The sequence below is a fragment of the Diceros bicornis genome, chromosome 33, assembly GCF_020826845.1.
Source record: "Diceros bicornis minor isolate mBicDic1 chromosome 33, mDicBic1.mat.cur, whole genome shotgun sequence".
In the NCBI taxonomy this organism is placed as follows: domain Eukaryota; kingdom Metazoa; phylum Chordata; class Mammalia; order Perissodactyla; family Rhinocerotidae; genus Diceros; species Diceros bicornis.
In genome coordinates this window covers 5,590,591-5,613,787 of record NC_080772.1, presented here as the reverse complement: position 1 = coordinate 5,613,787, position 23,197 = coordinate 5,590,591, and the positions used below count along the sequence as shown (strand labels likewise).

Genomic DNA, 23,197 nt, shown 5'->3' with positions numbered 1-23,197 from the left:
CCAATGTCAAAGAGTGTACTGCCTATATTTTCTTCCAGGAGTTTTATGGTTTCAGGTCTTAGATTCAAGTCTTTAATCCATTCTGAAGTCATTTATGTGTACGGTGTAAGATAGTGGTCTACTTTCATTCTTTTGCATGTGGCTGTCCAGTTTTCCCAACACCATTTATTGAAATGACTTTCTTTTCTCCAATATATGTTCTTGGGTCCTTTGTCAAAGATGGACTGTCCATAGATGTGTGGTTTTGTTTCTGGGCTTTCAATTCTGTTCCATTGATCTGTCTGTCTGTTTTTGTGGCAGTAACATGCTCTTTTGATTATTATAGCTTTATAGTATATTTTGAGGTCAAGGATTGTGATGCCTCCACTTTTGTTCTTTTTTTCTAAGGATTGCTTGGCTATTTGGGGTCTTTTGTTGTTCCATATAAATTTTAGGATTCTTTGTTCTATTTCTATGAAGAATATCATTGGGATTCTGATTGGGATTGCATTGACTCTGTAGATTGGTTTAGGTAATATGAATATTTTAACTACGTTTACTCTTCCAATCGCATGTACATGCAATTTCTTTCCATTTCTTTATGTCATCTTCGATTTCTTTCCATAGTCTTATAGTAGTCAATATAGGTCTTTCACCTCCTTGGTTAAGTTTATTCCTTGATATTTTATTCTTTTTGTGGCAATCGTAAATGGGATTGCATTCTTGACTTCTCTTTCTGCTAGTTCATTATTAGTGTATAGAAATGCGGCTAAGGGGCAAGCCCCATGGCTTAGCGGTTAAGTACGCGCTCTTCGCTACTGGCGGCCCAGGTTCAGATCCTGGGCGTGCACCGACGCACCGCTTCTCCGGCCATGCTGAGGCCACGTCCCACATACAGCAACTAGAAGGATGTGCAACTATGACATACAACTATCTACTGGGGCTTTGGGGAGGAAAAAAAAAAAAAGGAGGAGGATTGGCAATAGATGTTAGCTCAGAGCTGGTCTTCCTCAGCAAAAAGAGGAGGATTAGCACGGATGTTAGCTCAGGGCTGATCTTCCTCACAAGAAAGAAAAAAAAAAAAGAAATGTGGCTGATTTTTGTAAATTGATTTTGTACCTTGCAACTTTGCTCTAGTTGTTGATTATTTCTAATAATTTTCTGGTGGATTCTTTAGGGTTTTCTATATATAGGATCATGTCATCCACAAACACCAAGAGTTTCACTTCCTACTTTCCAATCTGGATACCTTTTGTTTCTTTTTCTTGCCTAATTGCTCTGGTCAAAACCTCCAGTACCATGTTGAATAGGAGTGGCAAGGGTGGGCACCCTTGTCTTGTTTCTGTTCTCAGAGGGATGGCTTTCAGTTTTTCATCATTGAGTATGATGTTGGCTGTGGGTTTGTCAGCTATGGCCTTTATTATGTTAAGGTACTTTCCTTCCAAACCCATTTTATTCAGAGTTTTTATCATAAATGGATATTGGATCTTGTCAAATGCTTTCTTTGCATCTATTGAGATGGTCATGTGATTTTTATCCCTCATTTTTTTAATGTAGTGTATCACATTGATTTATTTGCAGATGTTGAACCATCCCTGCATCCCTGATATAAATCCCACTTGATCACGGTGTATGATTCTTTTAATGTATTGCTGTATTCGGTTTGCCAATATTTTGTGGAGGATTTTTGAATCTATGTTCATCAGTGATATTGGCCTGTAATTTTCCTTCTTTGTGGTGTCCTTGTCTGGTTTTGGGATCAGGGTGATATTGGCCTCATAGACTGAGTTAGGAAGTGTTCCATCATCTTCAAGTTTTTGGAATAGTTTGAGAAGGATAGGTATTAAATCTTCTTTGAATGTTTGATAGAATTCTCCAGAGAAGCCACCTGAACCTGACTTTTGTTTTTGGGTAGGTTTTTGATTACTGTTTCAGTCTCTTTACTTGTTATTCTTCTATTCAGATTCTCTATTTATTCTTGACTCAGTTTTGGGAGGTTGTGTGAGTCTAAGAATTTATCCATTTCTTCGATTGTCTAATTTATTAGCATATAGTTTTTCATAGTATTCTCTTATAATCCTTTGTATTTCTGTGGTATCTGTTGTAATTTCTCCTTGTTCATTTCAAATTTTATTTATTTGAGCCTTCTCTCTTTTTTCTTAGTGACTGTGGCTAAGGGTTTGTCAATTTTGTTTATTGTCTCAAAGAACCAGTTCTTGGTTTCATTGATCCTTTCTACTGTTTTCTTGGTCTCTATTTCATTTATTTCTGCTCTAATTTTTATTATTTCCTTCCTTCTGCTGACTTTGGCTTTGTTTGTTCTTCTTTTTCTAGTTCTGTTAGGTGTAGTTTAGGATTACTTATTTGAGATTTTTCTTGTTTGTCGAGGCGGGCCTGTATTGCTATGAATTTCCCTCCTAGAACAGCTTTTGTTGCATCTCATAAGAGTTTGTATAGTGTATTTTCATTTTCATTTGTCTCCAGGTATTTTTGGATTTCTCCATTGATCCAGTGGTTGTTCAGGAGTATATTGTTTAGTCTCCATATATTTACCACTTTCCCAGCTTTGTTATTGTAGTTGATTTCTAGTTTCATAGCATGTGGTCTGAAAAGATGCTTGATATGATTTCAATCTTCTTAAATTTATTGAGGCTTTCTTTTTCCACAGCATATGGTCTATCTTTGAGAATGTTCCATCTGCACTTGAGGAGAATGTGTGTACTGCTGTTTTGGGGTGGTATGTTCCATATATATCTATTAAGTCCATCTCATCTAGTATTTCATTTAAGGCCATTGTTTCGTTATTGACTTTCTGTCTGGATGATCTATCCTTTGATGTAAGTGGGATGTTGAAGTCTCCTACTATTTTATGTTGCTGTTAATATCTCCATTTAGGTCTGTTAATAGTTCCTTTATGTACTTTTGTTCTCCTATGTTAGGTGCATATATATTCATAACTGTTATGTCCTCTTGGTAGAATGTCCCTTTTACTAGATTTACTGCCCCTCTCTGTCTCTCTTCCCTTTTTATCTTGAAGTCTGCTTTGTCTGATATAAGTATGGCAACATGTACTTTCTTTTGCTTGCCATTTGCTTGGAGTATCATCTTCCACCCCTTCACTTGGAGCCTGTGTTTGTCTTTAGAGCTGAGACATGTTTCTGGTAGGCAGCATATTGTTGGGTCTTGTTTTTTAATCCATCCAGCCACTCTGTGTCTTTTGATTGTAGAATTCTATCCAGGGTGATTATTGATATATGAGGGCTTAATACTGCCATTTTTTCTCTTCTTTTCCAGTTGTTCTATATTTCGCTTGTTTCTCTTCCCTTGTGTTTCTGACTGCCATTTCATTTTGGTGGGTTTTGTGATGGTTTCTTCTGTTTTCTCTTTATTTATGATTTGCGTCTCTCCTCTGATTTTTTGTTTAGTGGTTACCATGTGGTTTGTATAAAAGATCTCATAGATGAGATAGTCCATTTTCTGATAGCCTCTTATCTCCATTAGCCTGGCAGTTACCATACCTCTCCTTTTCCCCTTCTAAGTTATTGTTGTTACAAATTATTCTGTTTTGTGTTGTGACTTTGTGATTAAATTGAAGTGTTTGTAGTTATTTTTGATGTTTCCTTCCCTTTATCTTTTATGTTATGATTAAGTGTTTACTAGCCTATTCTGATTTAGAGCTGCAATTTTCTGATTTTGTCTATTTATCTCCTTGCTCAAGGTTTTGTAATTTGCCTTTTTGTTTTAAGTATGAGGGCATCCTTGATTATTTCTTGTAAGAGGTCTAATGGTGATGAACTCCCTCAGCTTTTGTTTATCTGGGAAATCTTTTATTTCTCCCTGAAGGATAGTTTTGTTGGATACAGTATTCTTCACTGAAAATTTTTGTCTTTCAGTATTTTGAATATATCATGCCAATCTCTCCTAGCCTGTAAGGTTTCTGCTGAGAAATCTGCTGAAAGCCTGATAGAGGTTCCTTTGTAGATTATTCTCTTCTGCCTTGCTGCCCTTAATATTTTTTCTTTGTCATTGACTTTTGCCAGTTTTACTATTATATGCCTTGGAGAAAGGTCTTTTTGCATTGATGCTATTAGGAGTTCTATTGCTTTCATGTATTTGTAAGTCTAGTTCCTTCCCCAGGTTTGAGAATTTCTCAGCTGTTAATTCTTTGAACAAACTCTCTGCTCCTTTCTCCCCCACTTCTCCCTCTGGAATATCTAAAATCCTGATGTTGCTTTTCCTAATTGAGTCAAATATTTCTTGAAGAAGTTTTTCATTTTTTAAAAATCTTAGCTCTCTCTCCTCCTCCACCTAAAGCATTTCTATATTTCTATCCTCTAAATCACTAATTCTGTCATTGATAATGTCAGCTCTACTTTTTATGGCTAGACTATTTTTTATCTCATTAATTGTGTTCTTCATATCCAGAATCTTTGTTTTTTTTTAATAGTTTCACTCTCTTTGGTGAAGTATTCCTTCTGCTCATTAATTTTATTCCTGAGCTCATTGAACTGTCTTTCTGAGTTTTCTTGTAACTCGTTGAGTTTCTTTATGATTTTGAATTCTCTGTCATTTAGATTGTAAATTTCTATTACTTCAAGATTAGTTTCTGAGAACTTGTCATTTTCCTTCTGTTCTGAAGTGTTGCTGTAGTTTTTCGTGGTGTTTTATGAATTGATCCTTTGCCAGCAGATTTGTGGTAGTATCAGGTCACAGATTCCACCAGCCACTGCTGGAGGGGGTGGGTAGGAACTGTGTTTTCTGATGCCACCCCATCAGCTGGAAGTTGTGTAGGTAGGGCTCGTCTGCGCTTACAGGCTGGCCACGGCTGCTTGGAAGGTCATGCACACACACACTGGTGGGGCCGTTGTGCTCTGCTGGCAGATCACTCATGTGGGCAGGGCCGCTGCACTCAGCAGGGGACCAGCTGAGCTGCTGTGCTAGGTGGGAGGAGAGAGGTGCTTTCTTTCACGTGTAGGCCGCCTCTTCACGTGCGTGTGGTTTGGCTGAGCTGCTGCACTTGGTAGGGAGGGCTCCTTAGCGGGGGCTGAGCCACAACCATTCAGTGGGGAGTGTTCTACCAAGTGGGGCCATTGCAGCATGGTGGGCATTCCACAGGCTGGGCTACCACTCCAAAAGTGTTCGTGCATAGGCCAGGCTGTCCCTGTCTTGTCTTACAGTGGCACCAGCCACTGTGTGAGGACCTGTGACCTGGATCACTGCTGCCAGGGAGAGGGAGGGGTCCACTCACCTAGTTTCACTGCTCCCCAGGGATCCAGTCCACCCACCTTAAGATATATAGCTGTGTGGATCTCTCATCCATCCTACTGTGCTGTGTAGGAAATCCTCTGTTGGTTAAGGAATGTCTGTTTAGTTGTAACTTAGAGGGGAGAGACAAAGGGAACAACTCACTCTTCCATCATGCTGATGTCACTCTGAGAAAACATTCTAAATGTTAGACACTGTGAAAAATAAAAAAGAGAGAGATTCAGAAATAGGCATGTAGAAATTTAGTTAGAGGATGATTAGATTTATGAGGGAGGAGGGGAGTCTCAAGTTGGCACTAGATCTTAGGAAACTTTGAATTCCAGCTGAAGACAGTGGGGAGATATTAGTGATGCTAAGGGGCTGGTGTACTCAGCACTTTTTCCTGCAAGAGTCTTTAGATAATCTAATATAGTGGATTGGAAAAAAGAGACTTGGCTTAGATGGACCATTTATAGCTATTAGTTCAGGCAAAAAAAATAGAGACTTGAAATAAGAAAGTGAAAATCTTTTCGTAGCTCTCAATTGGACTGTACTTAAACTGTTTTAGAAACATGACTTTTTTCCATAACTATTGTAATTTAGGATTGAAATAACTTCTTGAGGAGTCAAGCTTGTACAATACGATTTTTAACTGGTTTTAACTATTTAAGAATAAATATAATCCATTGTATACTAGATTTTGGTAGAATAGATTGTTATTGACTTCAACACAGCATGCCAGTAGGATACTAGAAAGTTTTTCTCTTGAATCTAATGGATTATGGTAATTCAGTCAATTTTTCTTTTAAAAACAGTTAAAATAATTTACTGTGCTCAGAAATAAAGATCTCCATTCAGATGCTTAATTAACTCCTAAAGTGTATGAATAATTTATTGCTCTAACAGATTATTCTCACTTGCTATTGTGCAATGAAGCTAGAAAAACGTATATTTTAATCTCACTGGACTTATATGGAAAGTTGGAGTTACAATGATGCATGCAGCATGTAAAAATTCTTTGGTGGCTAGGGAGGCAGGACACAGTAGATCTCCAAGCCAGCTGTCATCTCAGTGCTTCTTCTCTGTGATCTGTCTCATGTGCTAGGATTGTTGAGGTCTTATTTTAAACATCTCCTCAGCTGCATGCTTTCAATTCATATTTCCTTAGCTTATATTATACATAGATGCACGCAAAATGTTGTATGCAGATACACGCAGATTCACACACACACATCAACTTCTCTCTACCAGAGCTACTCCCTTTTTCTTTAGGATCTCAAGGCTTTTTTGTGTGTGTGTGTGAGGAAGATCGGCCCTGAACTAACACCTGCCAATCCTCCTCTTTTTGCTGAGGAAGACTGGCCCTGGGCTAACATCCGTGCCCATCTTCCTCCACTTTATATGGGACACCACCACAGCATGGCTTCACAAGCGGTGTGTCAGTGCATGCCCGGGATCCTAACCGGCGAACCCTGGGGCACCACAGCGGAGCACGCACACTTAACCGCTTGCACCACCAGGCTGGCCCCTAGGATCTCAAGGCTTTTGAGGAAATAACTTTTTGCAAAAAAGTTGAGAACGTTGAACTTATATTCTTTTTTGATTGTGCAGTTAGATACAGATAAATATAGTGTTCTGCTCTTGCATTAGAGTGGGGTTGCCAAGGTGATGGTACAGCGCAGTGGATTTGTTTTTATGTGGCTCAGTGAGTTCATGCTAAAAGCTAAATCAGTACCAGCAACTTTCCAGCCTGAGAGTCATTCTCTCTCTATTACTTTTGTTGTCATTCTCTGGCCACAGGTTCCTGCTCTGCATGTTTTAGAGAACTTGGGAAGAGCTTTGTTCTCATTTTGGTGGCCTAATACCTGGGGGTGGTTGTATAAATAAACATTTACTCAGGTAAGAGCTGTCACACATGTTGTCAATGCTCGCAAAAACTTGTGATTCTAAAATATCTCTTTGGAATGAGATTGATTCAGAAAGCCCCAGGGAGAATTTGCTAGATGTCCTCTAGGTTCATAAGTGCCTAATGATTCTATAAAGTTTTAGGACCTACAATTAAACCTACGCTATTAGGGATCTCACAAAAGTTAGGCTTATGTCAAAATTTGGCATAGTTCTTCCTTAAGGAAATGTGACGCCTTAAAAGATGTTGAGTCAATATTAATAGAGAAAGTTTTTATTAAGATGCATAAACCCATCTTTTGTTTTGTACCATAGAATGTGCTAAGAGTTTAATGTTTTAGCCTCATGTTTGCAAAGGCAATGTCTATGTAAGAATACTGGCTGGCCCTTCATTCTTTCAGTGATCAACTATATACTAAGTATCTATCTGCTAAGCCTGTGCTAGGAAACTGGGGATGTGAAAATGAGCTTAAACCGCGTAGGGTATCTGTCTTCATGGAGCTTAAAGTCTAGTTAGAGAAGATAGACATGGATCAAAGAATCACTCAAACTAATGTAAAATTGAAACTGTCCAGTGCTATGAAAGCCAATAATGTGGGGATTTGACAAGGAGCTCAGGGAAGGCTTCCTGGAGGAAATAACACAGTTGAGATCCAAAAACAAGTAGGAATTCACCAAGTAAAATGAGGAAGGAAAGATTATCAGGCTGAAGACCACTGTGGGCAGGAGTATGGTAAATATGAGAGACTGGGGGAAGGCAAGAGCACCAGGGTAGAGATGGTGAAGGAGAACAGGGTAAAAAGGGAAACTGGAAAAACGTTTTCACCCAAAATCATGAAGGGACTTGGGCTCTGTTAAAGAACTTTGTCTTCATTCTTATAAAAATTGAAAGCATCTAAGAGTTTTAGGAAGTGTTTCTATAGGGAGGATGTGGGTAGACCAGTTGAACAGTTCTTGTGTTGCCGAGCCTGAGGGCACAGCTTGGTCCAGTGTGGAAGCGGTGGATTAAAGGAGAATGGAATAAATACAAGAGATCTTTAGAAGGCAAAACCAAAAGAAGTGGAGTTGGGTGGGGTGCAGGGAATGAGGGAGGAATGTCAGCGCTAGTTTTCTAACTTGCACAAATTGAGATATGGTGGTTCCATTAATCGAGACAAGCAACAGCAGATGTCACCTTTGTGACAGCCAGAGGATGTTTAAGAAGTTGTTTGGATGTATAAATCCAGATCTTAGAGGTAAATCTAGAGATGTAATTTGTAAGCCTTCTGCATAGAGATAGTAATTGAAGCCATGGGTATTTATGACATTATCTAAGGAGGCTGTGTTTAAATAAACATGAAATGACAATGGTGATAATTTTCTGCCTTCAATATATGGAGAGATATCTACAGATCCATTATGTCTAAATTCCTTGTGATGATTTAAACAGATTTAAAATCTTCTCAGTCAGTCATTCACATTTATCTACCTGCAATAGATGCCTGAAAATGTCAGGATTTTCAACAGCCTAGTAAAATAAGGTTATGGGAGAGGGTAGACTTGCCATATTATCAAGTTGAGAAGGGAGTGAAAATCAAACCTAAATCCCTCTATGTGACTGGGTAAAACCAGGACATTAATCAAATAAGCCTATCTTAAAACACCATACTGCTTTTAATTGGTTTAAAGTAAATACATACATATGTCTATTTTAATTTTGTTAGGAAATTTGTCAAATCATATGAACAAAAGCTTAAAGACATCTGTGCTGTAATCAAACAGAACTCTTTGAGTTGTCTTATTTCCCTGGTGGGAATAAAATCTACATTTGCGTATTTGTCACATTTATTAGTAGTGAATGCAAATACTAGTTTCTTGTTCTCCCGAGTGTTAGACTGAAGTCCGGCAGAAAGCATTCAGCCTGCAAGGCATCCCTGGGGAGTGTGGAACTGGGGCGATCTATTCTGGGGAGCACTGCCGGAAGGCGAGTAGATGGCATGTGGCTAGTGGGTTCTCAGTAGGTGTGTGCCGGAGGGGATGATGCACTCTTTATGAGTGACTGAGTATAAAATATTTAAATGTAAAAATCAATAGTTGTCAATTCCTCTAATTATTGTGGAGTACAAATCACAAATTCTGTTGACAAACAATATAATTGTATGATTCGTCCTTAATATCACAGTAGGGTGATATTATTGAATATGTTCAATATGATATTGAATAAAATGTTGTATATTATTTTAACCCTTAGATTGGCTCCTAGCCCTGATTTTAGTTGGTTCAGTATATTAGAAACCCTCCCAACAAAAAGTTCTCTTCATTCTAGGTACTTCTTTCTTGTTACCCAGATACATGTGCAAACTCTGCAGGATGCACGTTTGATTGCTGATGGCAGGAAGAATAGTGCTAATGCAAAATGTTTATGCCACACTCCAGTTTTATTTATGGTGAAATGTCTAACAAAGAAATTGTTCAAAAGAAGTTTAAAAAGTAGGAAAGAGGAAAAATAGGAGCCTAGCTCACTCATAAACTAGAATATTCACTTTTAAAATCTGAAAGTTGGCATCAGAGCGGCTAAACAACGGACCCTGGCTTGTGACCTCTTTCTTGGTGCTTGTTGGGTTGTTCCATGACCTGGAATGCGATACTTGCCTTCAGTTGAGAACTCTGCACCTTCCATAGAGGAGAGCACTAATGTTGTGGAGATGGCTGCCAGGCACACAGAGAAGCAGCCTCCAGTGGTGTTTGTGGGCGTGGGTCCCGCTTAACGTGTGGCTTGGATTTACTTCTGACGAGCTCTGTGGCCTTGGGCCCTTGACTTCTCCGTGTGGAGTATCCCTTTCCACACTTGGGAAAGGCTGGACTCCCGGCTCCGTTAGGTCAGGTTTCACTAGGTCATCTATATGAGCTCCACCTGTCAGCTGAGGCTGTGTGCGCCTCCTCTCTTTGCCAGCAGACAGGTTGTTGGGCCCAGGTGATAGGAGAAATGTCTGCCTACGCTGAATCTGGGTCCCAGCATTTCCAAGCTGTGTGAAATTGAGCAATTACTTAACCTCTCTGTAGCACATTTTCCCCATTTAAATAAGGGGAGTATTCGTAGAACCTACCTCACAGTGCAGTTGTGAGGATTAAAAATGACTAAACACATGTAAAGCACTTAGGACAATAAGTGTTTGGTGTTGTTACTATTATTATTATTTAGTTCATGCTAAATTTGAAGCCCTAATCAACACTTATTCACATTCATCATGAAGTGTCTATTTGTACTCTACCTTAGTGAGCGTGGAATCCAACAATGCAATACATTTCACTTGGAAAAAAGATCCTGTAATAGACCTCTTTCCAAATCTGTCTTCACTGCAATCACTGCAGCTTCTCTCTCTCCTCTCCTTCCTCCAGCACCCAGTCTTCTCCCACACCCCACCCCATCTCTCCTTTCTTTACTCTTCCACGCTCTTCCTCCTTCATTACGTATTAGACCCATTATGGAGGTAATGGTTTTGTAGAAGGCAGTGTGTGTATATGTGAGTGTGTATGTGATTTAAAGTAACAGAGACAGAGTTGTTTTATGTAAACACTAAAGCAATTGTTGCAGGGTCTTATACAGCATCGTTTTTGTAGCTTTTGTAATAAGTGGAACCCTCGGGAGGAATTCTTGTGACCACCAGCCAGGATGCCAAATTTCAGAGGGTAGGAAGATGCAGCACTGACTTTAGGATCCAACCTAAGGCAGTCTGAAATTATCGTTCCTTTCCAACTACATCCTTTTCACTCCGTTGTAACTGTTATGCTTTTGCATTAGATGTCTGAAGCGCTCGTCCTACAATAATGATTTTATAAGAAAGAAGCCTATGAATGAAGTAGAGGTATTTCTTTTCCTTAAATGTTTTTATTTTCTTCTTTTGAAAATATTTCTAATTGTGATTAAATAAATATATCTTATGTAAGCATATAAAATATAAAGCTTCCTTTTTTGTGTGTCCTCACTTCAAGTCAAATAACTTCCTGTTGACTAAGTCAAGTGCAATTTACCGTGTCCTTCCCTATGGATATAACTCCGCGTGAGACTTGGTTTGTTCCTTTTCACGGTAACCTTTGTGTTTGAGGTGCTTTCTGAAGGCAGTTCGCTACAGACTGCTGCATATCGCCCTTGGCTTCATTTCAATGATTTGAAAAAGCTGTGCTTAGAAGTCAGATGCAGGATAGATATTTAAATTTTTGTAGAGAAGTATGCAGCTTTACCAGTGGATCTAAGATTTGCTCTGCTCAGCTCTCTGCTTTGAAGGCATTCTTCTCCATTTCATCACAAGATTTCTGAGGAAAATGTAAACCTTTGCATCTTCAGTTGTACTGCTTGTTACTTCAAAAGAATCCTTTCTAAAATGGCAGCTTTGGGAATACCTATTGGATAAATTGCATAGCGGGCTACTGAGGACTGAAAAGGTCTAGTTCTAAAGGGATTAGAACAAGACACATTACTTCTCGTATATCCTCCGGCATTATAATTAATTCATTTCAAATATTCATCACATTACATCAAATACATCATTCTATGTCTTCTCTAGACAGGAAAATTCTATTCTGAAATGTAAATAAGCATGTGATCACTTGTAATGTGTGTTATTATGGTTCCAATCTTAATTATTATTCTAGCTTCACTTACTTTAAAAGTTTTAATGAGTAGAAGAGTAACTTCGCCAACCACTTAGTGTCTTTTTACTCAAGAGCGCTACCCAAGAAAAGGGGCAACATCAAGTTACCACTTCTGGATGGGCTTCTGGTTCCCTGTTGGAACATCAGGTTTTTAGACCCAGGACAGTGAAGAGAGAAAGAGACTTGAAATACCTCAGAGTTGGCTTTCAGCTGAAGCTATTGCTAACTCCTCAAATATTTTATTTTACTCGCCAGCAGAAGAAATAACCAATTTGATTTTGTGCCTTCCAGGTATATTCATTTCAACCAAATAGAAACGCTACAGCCAGAGACCTTTGGAGATCTTGTGAAATTAGAGCGACTGTAAGTGTTGACTCTTTAGATGTCCTTTGCTTCCGCTTTACATATTCTGTATACAAAATATTGCCTGCCCTGGAGGTCAGAATATTTTGTTGTAAGCCTAAGAAGCAGAGTTTGCACCTTTGTACTCTAAAATGGAGTTACTCTAAGATATACTGTAGTTTGAAATCAATGGAGAAAAGACAAATAACCTAATTAAAAATAGGGCAAAAGAGATGAGCAGCACTTCACAAATGAGGTAAAACCACTTGAAAACTTATTGCAGAAACTACTACATTGAATACACACATCCCCTCTGACCTATCAGTTCCACTTCTAGTTATAGACACAACAGAAATGCACATACATGTGCACCAGCAGACATGCCTAGAGTGCTTATGGCAGCATCCTTTCTAATAGCTCCACACTAGAAACTACCTAAGCATCCAACAACAAAAGAAAAGAGAAATAAGTTGTTGTATAGTCATAAAATAGAAAACTATGCAACAACACATATGAATCTCAGAAACACTTTGAGTAAAAAAAAAAAAAACCCAAACACTGAAAATTTCATAGTTTGATTTTGTTTTTAGAAGAAATTCAAAGACAGACAACAGGAATATATGTAGTATTTCGAAGGCAAATAGTGGTTACCTCTGGAGAGCAGGAGGCGGTGGGAAATGGCAGGAGGGAGCTTCTGCAGCCCTAGCAACGTTTTGTCTTTTTTCTTTTTTTCTCATGGTAACTACACAGCTGCATTCACTTTTGGGAAAGTCCTTGTGCTCTGTGTCGTCAGGTGTGCACTGTTCTAGATGAATGTTATATTTTAATAAAGCTTTATTAAATACCAATGACAAACCAAGGGGACACTTGGATAGCCTCATTTTCTTTTGTCTTTTATCAGATGCAGATACTCTGCTACTTCATTTCCTCTAATACTTTAACAAATTTATTCTGTCTTCAGCTGGAGATCTTTTCTTTCTGAAAAGAAAGAAAATGCAGAATTACATAGCTAAACTTAACCATGAACCTATTTGAATTGAAATAGATCTGAAAAAATATCTGAATTAGGAGTTTGTGGGTTTCTAAAAGGATGCCCTTTAATATTAATACACAAAATAGATCAGTGAAATTAAAAGATAAAAAGAGCTAGTCAACCACTGTCCCATGTGGTTACTCCAATCCTACTTGCAGAAAGAAGCGTAGGAGTTGTAATGCATACAATTGCCTCGTTTGGTTTTGTTTGTTTGTGTGCTGGAGGCACGTGGTGAAGTACAGGGGCCTTGGGGCGGGGGAAGCATGCTGCACCCCCTTTCCTGCTCTAACATGTGTGAGCAGTGAGTCCACTTTGCAAAGTCAAGGTTTAGCGTCATGATGACTAATAACCTCAAAAAGCCTGGGGACCAACTTCAATCTTGGGGAAAGTCTTGCTGATGAATCAGCATTGCTTTCCTCCTGTGTAGCAAGACAGTCAGTGAACCACTACGACTCTCAAACCACAGCTCCTGTTCTTACCAAACAGCAGCACTGAAAACTACAAAGCTGGGAAGGGGAGACTCCTGCTACCTGAGGAGTACTGAAAGCCCTCATAGACCCCACAGCAGTGATGGCAGGTCTTGCCGCTATCAAGGGGGATCTTATCTTAGAGTCCATGAATGGGCTTTACGGCATGAGGAATTGACTAACAAAAAAGGTTTTAGTTTTTAGTTTTCTTCCTATTATTTAAATAAATATATACACATATTTCTTGAAAGATCTCTGAATATATTAATCATAATCTGTTTTGTTACTTTTTTCTTTTTTAGTTCTTTGAATTTCCCTGTTTCTTCTAGGGTTAGTCTCTCTTCTTTTTCTCTTGGTCTTTCTTTATCATGGTCCTGATTAAACTCCTATGCCTTGTGATCCTTGGTTGTCTATTTATACTTGAAAATATTGGGGAGGTGGTTTGAGTTTCCCCTGCCCTCCTGTAGGTAGCTCCATATTCTTACAAAATTTCCCTTTTGTGGGAATTTTAGTTTGGACAATTGGATTGAAAAATGGCAGATTTCTCCTCTCAAAATACTAGAATGAGAAAGGCTTTCTCTTGAGTTCCAGCTCCACACAAAATCCATTACTTTTCTTCTGTCCATTTGTTCAATTTCTTTACAGAAGAACTTATACGAAGAAGAAGAATTATAGACATAATTTTTTTTCCTTTTAGCGTAGATGTCCTTATAGAGGTGGCAGCTACCAATTAACTGTATTTCTCCATCCACATGTTTAGTGAACCCCTCCATTTTCAGCTCCCTCTCTCACTCCTGTCCCTCTGCCCTGTTGGGTGTCTCTGTGCCCAATCAGACTGTCCCTGCCTCAGTTTTCTCTGGGCTGCAGATTTCTCTGTCTATTCATTTGTCAACCCTCTCCCACGCGTTTTATGTGTCTCCAGAATCTGCGGAAATCTCTTATCTGTTGGTGGCCTTCCACATTCTGTCCTCTTGATTGTTATGGGATTATTTATTTGTATTGACCATCTGGACTATTATTTCAGTATAATCCTGAAAAAGAATGAGGCAAATTTGTATACCCAGTTTACTATTTTGAATTAGAATTCTGCTCCCTATAACTTTGAAATTTGTTTTTTGAAATAATATTTTAAATATTAAAATTAAATTACCCTCTTAAGGTATTTCTCAATCTAAACAAATTTAGCATGACTTTGCCTGTAGCAGCACATCCTCAAGCAATGTGCATTCAGCAGCAGCAGCAGGATATCTAGAATACTTCCTTATTGGTAGGATTTGATAAAAGCCCCCTTGTGTTACATTCATAAATATCAACCCTTACCACTTGTATGGGGACATTCTTTTCAGTGGAGGCTTGATGCCAAAACAGGGAAGAGAAGATCTGCATCTTCGTTTTTCCTATGAATAGAAGGCTTGATTTGAAAATCATTTACCAAAATTAGATTCTTCTCCGACAGATAAGCCTTATCTTTAAACATCATAAACTATTTATTATTACCTCTCCAAGCAAAAGAATTTATGCACATTTGGTGAAGCCACACGGGTCGAAATGTTCAAGCTGGCTTAGAGCTTGATGCACAGGCAGAAAATTGCAGTAATGCCTCTGTTAAAGTATACAGAAATCTGACTTTTCGTCTAATAATTCATGATTAGTACTGAAGAACCTGACAACCATGACATTTTTCTCCAATGTCACTTGCAAATTGCAAATTGGTGAGACTATAGACATTCTTGGTAAAGTTGCCTCCTTGTGTTTATCTTTCTGTGCATACTGACCTCATCGAGCAGAGTATTTTGCATGCTTCTTCTGGAATCTTTAATAATTCTGTCTTTAAAAAATAAAAGAAATACATACAGAAGAAGAAAACCTTGGTATTTTGTACCCAGAAAAAACACTCATGGTGCCTTAAAACACATTTGGTTTTGTTGGTTTGGGGTGAATACAGGCTCCAAACAACAACACACTGGATGCTTTAGGGAAACAGCATATGGACTGACATGGGGTCAACCAACCTGGAAAACGTCATCTTTATCAGGCATGCACCTCACTAAAACCAAGGCTTTTTCAAGAAGTTTTATCAAGGAGTAGGAGCTGAATATGAAGTTTTCTGTACTTCTCAGAAGTCTCTTGGATTTCCACTGGATGTATCTTGAAACACTAACCTAAATTTCAGGCAGAAGGTTCACTTTTCTCCCCTTCTGAGAACGTTTATGTTGAAAAAACTCATTCATGGCTTGTCTTTTTTGATAACATGTATATTTCTGTCACAGGAAAGAGATCTATCTTTGTATTAATTTCCATGCAGTGGAAATTGCTAAACTATTATTTTTTTGACCAACTATTTTTGATAGAAGACATCAGCAGCAAACAAGTATACAAACTTTCCAATACATGAAGAAGTGCTTTTTAGGTTGTTGTTAGGAGTATCAAAGTGATACTTCTACAGGCAGAAATCAACAAATACATTGCAGAAGCATTTTGAAGATTAATTTCAAGGAAGTTGAAAAGAAGAAAGAGAGAAAAGAAAGTCCAGGCTAACATTTTTGCCCCCCTGCTCAAGAGTACAGCTGGCACAGTACTACTGTGTTAGCACTGACGCTGAGATAGTGGTCTCAGAGATGAATAGTAATAATTATTATTATAGTAAATTCCCATTTTAAAGATGAAGGAACTGAGGCTTAGAGAGATTAATTTGCTTAAAAACAAACAGTTATAACAATAACAAGTAGCAGTAATATCTGCTTTGGGAACCATAATAATATGTATGACATAAAACTAATGTTGAAATAACATCAATTTGGACATCTTGTCACTGTGCAAAATTAAGAAAACTTCTTGACAATGATTTTTCAACATTTACATACATTGCTTCGAAATTTCTGATGATAGAGATGTCCTCTTTTCTTGATTTGTTTTGCCTATTAAATGATTAATTCTGGTCTACTTGGCTTGGAAAATAGATAACATCTTTCAATCTCTGATTATTGATGCAATTTCCAGTCTTTTAAGTATGTTAGCAGAATGAACAGCAGCCTTTTTACTGTTGTTATCACATTGAACTACAGTAGTCATAAAATAATGAAATAAACTTGTAGCCTAGCAAAAATAAAACATGCATAAATTGTCCAAATTATATGGCTTTTCCCAAGGTCCAGCTGCAATCTACTATAAGCTATTTCTCTATCATGAAATTCCTTTCTAATATTCCCTGAGATATGGAAATGGGTGAGGGCTTACGGTGGGGAATGAGAATTACCCTGTGACTTCCCTCTGCATACCCCTCTTAACCTAACTCTTCACTAGTTCTTCTCTAGTCATTGCTTCTGAATTTGATGAACTGAGTGGAGCAGGGAAAGATGAGCACAAGGAATCAACATAGAAAGGATCAGGCAAAAATTTATATCTACCCAGATGTGCATCAGGTTTCCAAAACCATAGAAAGAGTTTGGCTCCTGCTCACGAGAGAATTTACCTTAACCCCTAAGAGATAAAACAGTTAAAATAAAGCTAAAAACATAGCATTGATAAGAAAACATGGTCAGGTGATCTTATTTAATTTTGAGACAGGGACACTAGTCATGAAATAGGACTCAGAGAGAGGCTGGATGTGGCTAATTGTTAACATTTTCTAGACATAATTTGATTATTTATGCTCATTTCCTCCAGTCTCAGGAAATAAATGGCACGGAGCTTTCCTCTATTTTGCAGAGACTACTATTTTGTCCTCTCTTCATGGATGTGCTCTTTGTGACATATGCGTTCAGTGGTGCTGGTGACCAAACAGTCCCTAGCTGGTGATTTCTCTAGTCATAATGTCTCTAGTCACAGCGGGAGGAGGTGGTATGGCCAGGGCAGCGCTGTGGGAGCCAAACCAGTGCAGGACTGTAAAGGTGGAAGGGAGGAGAGAAACACTGCAGCCTGGGTCTCCTCGCCTCCTGTTGCCCTCCGTAGCCTCCCTCCACTGCCTCCTGTGGTGGATCCTAACTGGGAAGAGGAAGCCACGGGCAACAGAGCCTGGAAAATGCGCTTCTCGGTGACCTCGCCCGGGGCAGGACGTGGGCAGGATTCGATACGGAACAGGTGAACTACTGGCTGAGCCAGCGACCACAGTGGTACTAAGTAGAACTAGTTTTGCAAAACTATGGCTGGCGGGTAAGCTGAAGTAGAGACAAAGGGTTGCCATCCACAGTATCCAGTCCATCACTTTTCCTCTGTGGGCTTTTTTATTGTGCCAATCTTTTTGATGAATGCACTGTCCTCCTTGATTTCCTATATGTTTAAAGTCTTATTGTTGGGATTTCTCTTTAGCATTTGTAATCTCTAACTAAATAAAACAAAAAGTTCGAAAGACCACAGATAAAAAAATACTAATACAGTAGTAGATACATACATGTAAATCTTTAAAACAAACGCTTGCTTAAATGACGCTCTGTTTTGTATTTGCCTTTTCTCACTGAAATACTTTTAAAAATGTATTTAGATTTACAATTAGGTAAAAAAAAAAATGTGTCCCCTAAACTCATCATTACTGCATTGTGATTAAAAGTTAATCTTTTATTTTTCAGATTTTTGCAAAACAACAAATTATCTAAAATCCCTGCTGGGAGCTTTTCTCATCTGGATTCATTAAAGAGACTGTAAGTGAAAGCAAGTGCATAAACACAGAAATGACTCCCTTATGGTTTTCTCCAAAATATATAAATCCCAAACAATGATTTGCCTTCATCTCCTTTAGCCGTGAAAGATCATTCAATTCTAGTGTGTGAGGGGGAAAATGTTCTGTTAGCTGCAGTGATTGAGGACACAGATAGTCTATTGAGCTTTCATGTATTCTCTCAGAAGTCACATTCAAAAGGAATATTGAAGATAGAAGTTTTCTTTGGTTCTCAGTTATTTCCTTGCTGGTCAAATCTAAAGACTCTCAAGACTTCCTTTTCCTTTAACTTTTTATTTAAAAAGAGACTTGAGAAGTTCCAAAGAAAGTCTGACTCCTCTGGCCAGGCGTCAGAAGTTCTCCCTCGCCACCCCCGTTGGCAGTACAGTCCGTTCTTCCTCCATTAAACAGAACAAGACGGAGAGCCCGGTGCCAGTGCGCTCACAGTCTCCTCTTGCCTCACTCTCCTGCCTGTATGAATCACTCCCCCGCACTCTGATCTGTCTCTCCACCCTGATCTGTGTGGATGCTTCTGCATTGCTGAGGGCTTTCTTTTTGGTTATTTTCTCCCTCAGTACACAAATATAAATTCCAGTTATCAGGTTAAGGCCCAATGTCCTGCTCTCTGATGCTAGCTGGAGAGCACGTAGTGGAAGTCACGAAGGTGTCTCTCTCACCTGTCTTGGAGGCCACTTTTTGGCTGTTTTCTGATGTGTATCTAGATCCAGGTCTGTGAGCACGGGAATGTTAAGATTAAGTAAAAGTCAGAAGACTGGGGGAAATAAATTTGTGTTTAATTGGTGCCCGGAACTGGTGCTTGGAATCTTTGCACTTAAAGGATCATGAACAATCGAGAGGGCAGTTCATCCAGTACTAGTCCATTTTTTGAAGTTTATATTCCCCACTTTCTTGGCAGTTGTCACAGCAGACACACGAAGCACTGCCTCACACTCTTTTCTCCTCTGGCTGTGCTCTTTGTGCTCAGACCCACAACGGCTTTGCTTCATGATTCTCTTTTTCTGCCAAAGTTTTCTTCCTTTTTGTCAGAACTGGTTGCACCGCAGCCATTTGGAATAATATACACATTCATTCTTGTTTTGTTTTTTTTTTTTAATAGACTTTATTTTTTAAATCAGTTGTAGGTTCACAGGAAATTGAGCAGAAAGTACCAAGATTTCCTACATATTGCCACCCCCCCCATCCCCCCACCCCCTGCACATGCATAGGCTCCACCTCTATCAACATTCCCCACCAGGGTGGTACATTTGTTACAATTGATAAGCCTACATTGACACATCATTATCACCCAGAGTGCATAGTTTATATTAGGGTTCACTCTTGATGTTGTACATTGTATGAGTTGGACAAATGTATAATGACATGTACCCATCATTACAGTATCATTCAGAGTATTTTCACTGCCCTAAAAATCCTCTGTGCTCCACCTGTTCATCCCTTCTTCCCCCTAACCTCTGGCACTGACCTTTTTACTGTCTCCAAAGTTTTGCCTTTTCTAGGATGTCATATAGTTGGAATCATACAGTAGCAGCCTTTTCAGATTGCCTTCTGTCAGTTGGTAATATGCATTTAAGTTCTTCCATGTCTCTTCATGGCTTGATAGCTCATTTCTTTTTAGTGCTGAATAATATTCTATTGTCTGGATGTGCCACAGTTTATTTATCCATTCATCTACTGAAGGACATCTTGGTTGCTTCCAAATTTTGGCAATTATGAATAAAGCTGCTGTAAACATGTGCAGGTTTTTGAGTAGACATAAGTTTCACTTTCTTTGGATAAATACCAAGGAGCGTGATTGCTGGATGGTACGGTAAGAGTTATGTTTAGTTTTGTAAGAAACTGCCAAACTGTCTTCTAAAGTGGCTGCACTGATTTTGCCTTCCCACCAGCAATGAATGAGAGTTCCCAATGCTTTACATCCCTTGCCAGCATTTGGTGTTGTCAGTGTTCTGAATTTTGGCCATTCCAATATGTGTGTAGTGGTATCTCATTGTTGTTTTAACATTCTTGTGTTTTAATCATATCTGGGAAATGAAAAATGCCAAGAAATTTTGTAACAAGGTTATAGCATGCTTTATTTTGGTAGTGGGAGGAATACTGTATTTTATTTTTTACTTGCCTTCTTTCTCTTTTGTTAGATTTGTTACATCACTTATGGTTAGAGTCACTGTCTTTGTATATTTGCAATTATAATTCCCATTAAGTGTTTCTTCTGTATACAGATTTCTATTTGGGTATCATTCTTGGCTTCTAAGATTCTCAAAAAGTCCTCAAATGTTAAAGCTCTTAGTTTTTTTCTAATACCTTTCTATTATTTTTTCTTGTTAAGTTTTAGTAGCAGCTTTTTTGTTCTAGCCTCTTACTTTTAACGAAACAGCATTCACTGTATTGCTGAAACACACACAGAAATAAATACTAATAAAGGAGCAGAGGGAGGCCCTACTTACAGTGATGTACCAGTATGTATCTCATATGCATGCACTATATTTATTTCAAATGTTTTAAACCACTTTTAAGATAATTTTGTTAGTATGTAATGTTGATGAAGTACCTATTTTCATAGATGGTATGCTGACCACTTATGGTAATGGTAAACTGACATGCAGAAGATTTGAGCAAACTGGTCCAGGGTTCATGAGGTCTTGATCAGTCTAAGACTGAGCACTGGCACCTAGTTTTTCCAGATCCTCAAACTTGTGCCCATCCAGACTGTAGTTTAGTTGAGAAAATCGGAATATGGGAAAGTGACTGAGGGCTGATAAATAAGCTACACCTACTATCAGATAAATTCCATCTTCCACAATGAAGTCTTTCGACAACCGGGGAAGTGTCAATTCGCCAGTAGCGCCTGGAGTCAGGGAAACCTGTGTGGGTCACATTTGCCATGTCACCACTGGGGTCTCTGTGTGACACATGACGGGGTTTCTCCATCTGCCCCATATCATTTCTGATTCATGTCAACCACATTCCTCACAAGTGTACTGGGAAAATGAATAAAATGCCTTTTAAAATGTGCCTTTGGATCTTTAAGTGAAAGGAATTATATAAGTACAAGTGATATATTACTCTATTTTCAAATAGAAAAGATTAATTTACCTGGCACTTTCTTTTCCTTTCAAATTGCCCACTGAACAATGAATAGGCCCTTTAGTCTTGTGATTCTTGATTGAATACTATCAAAAGGCAATTGTCTTTTACTTAGCACACCTGGTGTGATATTTGATCTAAGAGCACTTTCAAAATGGAAAAGAGTAAAATGGCAATAATTTTAAGCATAGTGTGTTATTAATATTTAGTGTGGTCTAACAAAGATTAAGGTAACCCACCTTTCTTATTGTTTTACTCTATAGCTTTTTATTTTTCAAAATTCATAACTCTAAATTATAGGCAATGTTTCAAACAATGCTTTCCCAGTATAAATTTGGAAATGCTCTATTAATAAAGGGTCCCTAACATAATTTTTTACAAAAATTTAGTTATAGTGCTATATTTTTTTCCAATAAAGATGTTTTTCAAGTGGCAAGTGAAAAATATATCCTTTAGTTGTTTTTTTTTCATGTTTTGTATCTTTGCTATGGATGAAAATCTTAATTGAAGTTGATAGTTATAAAAAGAAATTAAATCTTGTGTTCAGTTGTTACTAAAACACACAGCAATGAGGATACATAAGAGAAGATGTGGATCACTGATTAATGGAGGGCTGATAATATAAGCAATGATGAAATCACGGAAATGGAACATTCTGGACTGTTAGGGCCCAGTGTCTGTGATATTCCCAAGGGATTTGTACTGACATCACAAGTAAGGTGCTTGTGTTCAACTCCAAGAAGTCTCATGGTGATGCTGAAGAGAGAATTCACTCTTTAATATTTCAACTACAAGCTGCTTTTAATAAAATTACCAGACGTTAAACTCAAAATGTAAATCAGATGAGTGAACTTTGGACGCACTAATGTTGAAATAGATATGTTTTTAACCAAGTAGCTGGTAGACTTAATCCGTCGGTGACAAGGAATAGCCAAGGACACTGAACTCAACAGTATCTTCCTGAACAAGTGCTAGTAAACTTCTATGTTTTGTACATCACTCTAGACAAGGAGGAAAGTATTCTCTACTTCAGCTCTGGCTTTATTTCCTCAGTTTAGTGTGAAGTCTTGATGGAAGCATTAAGCAAATAAAATCTATGCCATTAAGTAACTTTTTAATGAGTGTGAGATTTTTTTCTTTAATTTAACCATTTAATGCTATCAAATCTAGCTATCATTTTAGTGTAATACAATTTAAATACAATATAACTTAATATTATGAACTAAGCATCTACAATATACTTTACAAATTCATCAGACAATAAATCTTTATTAAATTTATTTAAAAATATAGAGTTTTCTGGAAGTATTCTAAATTCTAAATTTAGAGAAGAGCATGATTTTTTTTTTTTTTTACTTTCAGAAAAAAACTGTTACTGTTCCAATAACTTGATATTAATACAAACTCCTAAATTAAAACAGCTAGGTGATTTCTTAATTTATATGAAAAGTGATTCCTTCATTTGTTGTTTCCCCAAATGTTTTTTAAGGCCTTTTTACACAAATTATTAAAAATTATAGCATTTTTTATTCTGCTTAAGTCACATAAAGCATTACTTATTACAGTAAAATTTAAACAACATAAACCTCGTCACTATCATAAATATGTTCCTAGTATCCTTTTATCCCTGGAATTCTCTCGTGCAGAGTGTGACCTGGTTACCGCTACAGACACACTTGCGAATTCCATGGAGCTAATGCCCTCTTTTAACTCTTGGGATGGATGAAAGAGATAATTTATCATTCCTTTCCCTTTTGCTACACATCTTTTTGTGAGAATAGAGATATACACTGTAATTCTCTTTGGCTATCTGTTTTATTTCATCATTTATTTTAT

At 38.0% G+C, this 23,197-nt stretch overlaps 1 protein-coding gene across 1 annotated transcript in view; it reads left to right on the top strand.

Annotated features, from left to right (window-relative positions):
* The window catches only part of PXDNL (peroxidasin like), a gene marked incomplete at its 5' end in the record, with an annotated part of 424,640 nt that overhangs the window by 272,703 nt on the left and 128,740 nt on the right, over positions 1-23,197 (top strand). Inside the window, 2 exon segments of the mRNA XM_058528993.1 lie at positions 12,052-12,123; positions 18,168-18,239. Of these exon segments, the coding sequence (XP_058384976.1) occupies positions 12,052-12,123; positions 18,168-18,239 (144 nt within the window).